This window comes from Neopelma chrysocephalum, unplaced genomic scaffold (assembly GCF_003984885.1).
Source record: "Neopelma chrysocephalum unplaced genomic scaffold, ASM398488v2 Primary Assembly neopelma1_182023, whole genome shotgun sequence".
Classification (NCBI taxonomy): Eukaryota; Metazoa; Chordata; class Aves; order Passeriformes; family Pipridae; genus Neopelma; species Neopelma chrysocephalum.
Window position 1 is genome coordinate 1 of NW_020937901.1, and position 7,546 is coordinate 7,546.

Here is a 7,546-nt window from a genome sequence, read left to right on the forward strand (position 1 = left end):
GGCCTGGCCCCGCGGGCACGGGGAGGGGACGGCGGCGGAGGGAGGCGCAGGAGGAGGAGGGTCAGGATCAGGATCAGGATCGGGCTGGGGGGGGGTGGTGGCGGGGAGCGCTCCGCGGCCGCCCCGCCCTCGCCGGCCCCGGGCGCCTGATGGCCGCGCTCGCCGGGGTGTTCGTGTGGGACGGGCGGCGCATCGAGGAGGAGGAGCTGCGGCGGTGCGTGAGCGGGGAGACACCGGGAACGGGATACGGGGAACAGGGCACCGGGACACCGGGGACGAGGAATGGGACACCCCCGGGAAGGGGTCACCGGGAACCGGGACATTGGGAATGGGGCACCCTCGGGAACGGGGCCCTGGGGTTGGGACACCGGGAACGGGACCCCCAAGTCCCCGGAATACCCCACCGTGGGACACTCAGGACCGGGACACTCCCCCCCGCCTCCACTGCAGCCTCCAGGTCCCCCAGCGCCCTCTCCCCTTCCTTAGATCCTGGGAACCCCCAAATCCTCAGGATTCCCCCCGATTTCCTGGGATGGGAGTGCTCATCCTGTGTTGATCTGGGGGTGCCCTGCCAAAATTTGCCCTGGAAGGTGCCCCCTTCCTTTTTTGGGATGCTGGGGGGCACTGTTCCCTAAATCCTCTCCCTCTGGGGTATCCCCCAATTTGGACCTTAGAGTGCCCCAATTCTGATCTCAGGGTACCCCTCTGTCCCCCCAGATCCCTCCCCAGAATTCCTGAGGGGGTTGTTGGGGTGTCCCCTCCACCCCCCCAAACTTTGGGATGCTGCCTGGGCGTGGTGTCATTGGGAATTCTCCCCATGGAAAAGGGGGTTCCCCACTCCATTGCTGGGGCCCCTCCAAACCCATCCCTGTGCCCAAAGGGGGGGATGAGGCACCCAAATCCCACGGGATGGAGGTAGAAGGCCCCCCCCCGTCCTCCAGCAGCTCCTGGAGTGTCCGTGGAATCTCGAGGCTTCCTTGGGGATAAATTCCCTTAATTACCCTATGACTCAGCAGGGTAATGGGAATCTTGGGATCTGAAATTCCACCTCCAGGTTCCTCATCCCACAGGGATTCATCACCCAGAGTTTGAGAAGCACCTCATTTAAGGCTTAATTAACCCTAGAGTTAATGAGGAATTCCCCCCCCCCCCTTTCTTGGCATCCCTGGAGATTTTAGGGAGATTCCCAGCTGGGAAAAAGCCCCAAATCCCAATTTCATTCCCCAAAAAGGAGCCTTTGGGATTGGGGATAAACCCTGGGGAGTTTTCCAGTGGCTCAGCAGGGCTGGGTTTAGTCCTGGGATTAAAACCAGGCGGGATTTCCTTGCTCAAGGTCAGGCCTTGAGCCTCCTCAACTGGATTTGAGGATTCCAAATCCTCTTCCTGGGCCTTTTCCCAGGCACAGGAACGTTCCCTGGGATTCTTCCTCTTCGTTTTTCCTTTCTCCTCATTCCATTTATTTCCTCTCCATCTCCAGCCTAATTCTGGGAGCAGCAAAGCCCCCAGTGGGATCTTGGCTGGAATTTTGGGAGCTCTTGGCAGGCAGGAATTTCCCTCCCCTCTTCCACATCCAACGTTTTTGGCTGGACAGATGGGAATGAGCCTCACACAGACCCTAAAATGATCCCAGGAATCCATGAATAGATGAAATCCATGCAGAGAATCCCTTTTTCCTCGTGGGCTGAGTCACCTCCCAGGGTTTCAGTCGACTCCCGGTTTTCCTTCCTGCTCATTTCACTTCGGGAAAGGCTTGTTTTTCCTTGGGAAAAGTAGAATTCCTGGCTGGAAGCCATGGGGGGATCACACGTGTCCCACTTGGACACGTGGAGCTGGACAGGGGCCAGGGAAGTGGCTCCAGTGTCCCCTTGGTGTCCCCTTGTCCTTGCTGTGGAGATTCCTGGGATCGGGCTGTGCCAGATGGAGCCACATCCCTAATTCAGTAATTCATGGGATTTGGGAATGAAGGAGCAGGTTTGGGGCTCTGGGCCTTGGGGTGCTCCAGTTCCGTGTCCCTTCCTCAGGGAGCCAGGAATCTTGGACTGGGAGGGGAGCAGGGCAGGCACAGCCTCATTCCAAAGGGATAAATCCCGTGGTTGTGGTTTTCCTGGCCGGGCAGGATGGATTTGGAGAAGCAGGAGCACTTTCCTCCTTGTCCCAGTTGGATCCCATCCCACCCCCCTGGGGATCGTTCCCGGCTCCCTGTCCCTGGATCCCATGTCCAGCGGCTCACCTGGTGGTTGGGAATGCTGCTGATCCCATGGATGGACAGGGCTGGGGCTGGAATGGCTCATCCCGGGGTGGGAAGGGCAGGATGGAGGGGTTGGGGTTGTGGAGGAGCCTCAATCCCAAAGGGAATACCTGCAGGAAACAGGCTGGTGGATCCAGTTGATGCTGTGGAGCTTTGGGATCTGCCTGGAGATCTGGGGGGTGGTTCCAAGGAATGGGAACACAAGTTCAGCTGGTCCCAGGTTGTTAATTCCAGCTCTATTCATTAATTACCTGCAGTAATTAGTGCCTCTGGAAGCACCCCGGGATCCTCCTCCCTCCTTCCTTGGTGTTCCCAGGGGCTTTGGGGGTGGATGAACCAGCCTTCCCTCTCCAGGGCTGTTTTTGGGAATTTAGGCCGCATTCAGAGGGATTATCCCAGTGGGGGGGAGGTTTCCAGGCTTTTTTCCACTGGATTTTTGGGAGTTGGGATCCAAATCCAGCTCCGATTTCTGTTGGCTGAGGAAGCTGAAACTGGAGGTTGATCCAGGGCTTTTCCAGCTCCTTTCCTCCTGTGACTCCCATTTCCTGCTCCAGCTGCTGTTGGAGATTCCCTTCTTCCCCCTCTCCCACCCCCTGGAACAGCAGGAACCCCATCCCTGCTTCCTTTTCCCCCCAAATCCCAGTCCTCTGCATGACTTGGGAAGGATTTGCAGCATCTCCCTGTGGGATGTGAGCAGCTCCACAGGGAATTTTGGTGCCTCCAAATCCTGCTTTTCCTTAAATCCATCTCCCATTCCATCCTGCTCACCTCCAGGAAAACAAATCCTGCTCTGCAACCCCTGAGGGTTATTTATCCTTAGGGAAAGGCTGATATTTCCAAAAACTGGAGTTCCAGCAGAGGAGAAGTGGGAAGAGGGATGAGAGGACACGTTTTCCATTCCCAGTCAGCTCTTCCCATGCGAAAAAAAAAAAATAAAGGAATTTCCAAGCCCAGGCAGCTTTTTCCACACGAAGAAATGGGATTTCCCCAGAAAATGGAATTTTCAAGCCCAGGCAGCTCTTCCCACCCCAAAACCCGGGATTTCCATGCCATTCCCACACCCAAACTCAGTTCCCTGCCCCTCTCCCTGAGTTCTGGGGTGTTTTCCGAGCCCGGGGGGCTCCTGGACGCTCCGAGGGGCCCATTCCTGACTCCTGGTGGGATTTGTTCCGGCAGCTCTGCGCAGGAGATGAAGCACATGGAGAACCTGTCCAGCCTGGCCCAGGGCAGTGGCCCCATGGAATTCCAGCCCTCGGAGCGGGAGCAGCCCTGGGAGCTCATCATGGACAAGAAGCACTTCAGGCTGTGGCGGAGGCCGATCCAGGGATCCCACCTGTACCAGTACCGAGGTATCCATGGGCTTTTCCGTGGCCCAGATCCCCTGGGATTGGACCTCACTCATCCCTGTCCTCAGGAAAAACAGGAATTACCATCCTTTACACCCATCCCTGCTGCTCCATCCCACTTTATTCTTCCAGAGGGCCTTAAAACTCCCCTTTCCCTCCTAACCCTGCCCTGGGATCACGAGTTGCTCATTGCCAATCCTTTCCTGGGATCAGGAGTTCTCATTCCAGGCTCTGTTTTCCAGTGTTTGGATCCTACACGGATGTGACTCCTAGGCAGTTCTTCAATGTCCAGGTGAGCAGCACCTTTGGAATCACTTTGGGGGGTGGGATGGAGCTCCAGGAGCCTCTTCCAGAGGATGGGATGGGGGAACTGGGAATATTCCCTTCCCTTTGTACCATTTGCACAATCTAGAGCCAATCCCAGTGGATTATCCTGTTCTCCAGGTGGGTTTTGCTGCTGGAAGTGAAGGATTGGGCTGCAGGATCCCAGTGGATTCCTGATCCCAAGTCCCTCTCTCCCAACTTCCAGGATATTAATAATTCCCTGCCTGCCCATGACACTGAATGTTCCCACAGGAGACAGGGAAAAAAAAAGGGATATTTCCCTCCCTTCATCCCCTTCTGCTGGAATTTCCGCTGACTCTGCTTCTCTCCCTTCCCAGCTGGACACGGAATATCGGAAGAAATGGGATTCCCTGGTGATCAAACTGGATGTGATCGAGCGGGACGTGGCCACGGGCTCCGAGGTGATTCACTGGGTCACCCACTTCCCGGTGAGTCCCCGCCCATCCCGGGATCTGCCCTGGGCAGGGCCGGGAGCGGGGGCTGACCCCAATCCCGGGGCCCTTCCCGCAGTATCCCATGTATTCCCGGGATTACGTCTACGTCCGGCGCTACAACGTGGACAAGGAGAACAACCTGATGGTGCTGGTGTCGAGGTGGGTGTTCCTGGAGGGAATTCCCACCATTCCCATCCCTAAAGATCCACGGGGTTATAAACTTAATTGACTTTACTGACCCCCATCGATCCCGCCAAGATTCACTTGGGAAATAAAACAACAACTGTTTTTTGGGGGGGGAAATGTCGGGTTTTTACCCCCCACCTCCAAAAAACTGGTGGATTCTGGGTGTAATTGGCACCCTGAGCTCACCTTGGGATGCTCCCCCTCCTCCCAGGGCTGTGGAGCATCCCAGCGTTCCCGAGGATCCCGAGTACGTCCGGGTGAGGACCTACGAGTCCCAGATGGTGATCCGACCCCACAAAACCTTTGATGAGGTAAATCTGGGAAAGGGGGCGGAAAACCTGGCGTGGGGAGGATCCTCCTGCTGCTCCAGAGGGAGCTGCTCCTTCTCCTGCCCTGGGAGCTGGGCAATAATCCAAACATTGGGAAAGTCCAGCCTTAGGGGTTGGATTTGATGATCTTTAAGGTCTCTTCCAGCCCAAACCATTCCATGATTTATGGGAGGGGGATGAGTTATTTTTCCAAAGGCAAGGAAAGCATATCCATGTGTGGCTTGGGAAGGATTTGCAGCTCTATCCCACTATCCTGGGACTTTTCCTTCAGGAATTTGGTGCTCTTGAGGGAGCCACACACTCCCTTTCAGAGCTCCCTTTATGAGCCTCCCAAGTCTCATTCCAAGCACTAAATCCTCTTGGGAAAAGGCTTGTGGGTTATTTCCAGGCCATCCAGAGCATGGATAGAGCTTGGAATACTCAGGGAATGCCACCCCCTCCTCCCAAATTCCCTCCTGGTGGGATTTCCTTGGGTCTTCTGTCAATGCTCTCAGAGGCTCCGGCAGCTTTTCCTGAGCAGCTCCACAGGGAATTCCTTGGGGGGGTGGGAGTGGCTCCAGCAGGGGTTTGAGATGGGCTGGGGATCCCAGGAATGTTTGTCCCCCCAGAATGGGTTCGATTACCTGCTCACCTACAGCGACAACCCCCAGACCGTGTTCCCGCGGTACTGCGTCAGCTGGATGGTCTCCAGCGGTGAGTGCCTGGAATTCCCTCGGGATCCTCCCTCCACAGGGGCCCCCTTCCCTTCCCGCTCCAGAGCAGGGAGGGGGATACATGGAGAGGCTTAAAAAGTGACATTATGGGGGGAAGAATTGGGAAGGACCAAAAAAAACCTGGGAGGGACAGGAAGAATCAGGAGGGAAAGGAAAAGTTTGGAGGGAAAAGAAAAACTGTGAAGGAAAGGGAAAATCAGGAGGGAAAGGCAGAACTGGGAAGAAGAACCTGGGGGGAAAGGAAGAACTGGGAGGGAAAAGGAAAAATTGTGAAGGACAAGAATCAGGAGGGAAAGGAAAAATTAGGAGGGGAAAAAACAAGGAGGGAAAGGGAAAATCAGGAGGGAGAAGAACGAGAAGAGCTGGGAATGGAGCCGGAGGAGGGGATGGATTGGGAGCCTCTTCCCTCAGCATTCCTGGATCCCAGCGGGCTCTCCCTCCCCCTTTTCCCAGGAATGCCGGATTTCCTGGAGAAGCTGCACTCGGCAGCCCTGAAGGCCAAGAAGATGGAGTTGGAGGTCCGGGATTACCTTTCCAAGGGCTCAGACACGGCCCCGGAGCCCTGTGGCCCCGCCCAGCTGGAATATGCCTGAGGAGCTGGAATTCTGGGAATTGCCTCGGACAGGGACCTGTGCTGTGGGATTTCAGCCCCATTTTCCCTCCCCATCCCATTCCTGATGCTCAAGGACAGGGATTTGTTCCCCCTGCTGCGTGTCTGTGGTGGAATCTGCGTCTCCTGGTTGATGTTTCCTCATCCCAACAGGGAAAAAACACGGAATTCCCACTTTTTCTGGCAGTGGGTTCTCCCCACTCCTCATCCCTGCTCAGACTGGAATGTTTTCGGGATGCGGTGGCACCACAGGGATTGGTGATGGTGCTCCACGTCACCATTTCCAGGGGGTTTCCCCCCAGAAACAGCCCTTTGAACTCATCCCTTTGGGATTTCTGGGACTGGGGGTTGGGATTACTGGGATGGGGGGTTGGGATTACTGGGAAGGGACGTTTGAACTGGTGAATCTGGGAATAAAAGGCAGTTTTGGGGGGTTTTTAGGGATTGGGGGGCACTGGTGCTGCCCTGGGTCACCCTGAGCCCCTCCCCAGTTTGGGGGGTCTCCGTCGGCCTTGGGAATCTGGAGAAACAGCAGGAGCAGGAAACTATTTAATAAACATCTAGGATCTTCATTAGCTCCTAATTAATGACCCCCCTTCTCCCAGTCACCAGTTTGGGGGGGTTTGGGCCCCCCTTTAATCATCGCTATAAATTCTCACTTTATAATAAATTTATCCTAATTTTATCATTCCCTTTGGAGCATCCAATTTTCACCTTCCCTCCTTCCCAAAATTTAGCCCCCCCGCCCAATTAGCACCGATAATTAATGAGGAAGACTTCAAGAGAGGGAACCATCTCCCTCACACCTGGAATTCTGGGGGAGTTTCCCGTGGGTCTGATTTTTTTAGGGGGGGGTTTCCAGTGGATCCCACCTCCCCAGAGACTGGAATTCTGGGGATGGGGGGGGTTCCAGTGGGTTCCACACCCCCTCCTTCCCCAGCATGGAATTTTGGGATCTGGGAATGCCAGCGGTGGGACACACCTTTATTGCACACAGAGAGCAGCAGGCAGCGAGTGCAGAGGGGGGGCTGGGGGTCCTGGGGGAGGTGGGGGGAGTTACACCCCTCAGCCCCCCCAGCCCCCTTTTTGGGAGGGGGAAAGGGGTGGTTTCCCTGAGTTTCCCCCTCCTGAATCCCCCCAGGGTGGCTCAAACTTGGGGGTCCCCAAGGAACCTCGTACCGGGACCCCCCAAAGAACCTCGTACCGAGGGGTCCTGGGGGTGGCTTCCCGGGGGGATTTTATCCCGGGGGGGTCCCCCTGGTGGGATCTTGTCCCTTGGGGTCCCCCCGAGGGGTCACAGCAGGTTCTTGTTGCGCTTGGGGACGATTTTCCTCA

The 7,546-nt window shown here is 56.1% G+C and overlaps 1 protein-coding gene across 2 annotated transcripts; it reads left to right on the forward strand.

The window, feature by feature from the left end:
• The first annotated feature begins 105 nt into the window (after positions 1–105).
• LOC113962508 (stAR-related lipid transfer protein 7, mitochondrial-like) lies at positions 106–6,899 on the forward strand. 2 transcript variants are annotated; one of them, XM_027673261.1, is made up of 8 exons: positions 106–214; positions 3,425–3,597; positions 3,837–3,886; positions 4,257–4,367; positions 4,450–4,532; positions 4,771–4,870; positions 5,497–5,581; positions 6,055–6,899. In XM_027673261.1, the coding sequence occupies exons 1-8, from the start codon at positions 150–152 to the stop codon at positions 6,192–6,194; spliced, it is 807 nt and encodes a 268-aa protein (XP_027529062.1). In that variant the 5' UTR covers positions 106–149; the 3' UTR covers positions 6,195–6,899. The 2 variants fall into 2 exon arrangements, with proteins under 2 accessions (XP_027529062.1, XP_027529063.1); XM_027673262.1 differs by lacking the exon at positions 106–214 and adding an exon at positions 1,366–1,928 and having other exon boundaries at positions 3,423–3,597.
• The last annotated feature ends 647 nt before the right edge of the window (positions 6,900–7,546 follow it).

Excerpts from the sequence above, each read along its gene's own strand:
- LOC113962508 (XM_027673261.1), top strand. The coding sequence starts at position 150 with ATGGCCGCGCTCGCCGGGGTGTTCGTGTGGGACGGGCGGCGCATCGAG. Across the intron at positions 3,887-4,256 it reads GGCAGTTCTTCAATGTCCAG|CTGGACACGGAATATCGGAA; the intron begins GTGAGCAGCACC and ends CTCCCTTCCCAG. Across the intron at positions 4,533-4,770 it reads CTGATGGTGCTGGTGTCGAG|GGCTGTGGAGCATCCCAGCG; the intron begins GTGGGTGTTCCT and ends CCCTCCTCCCAG.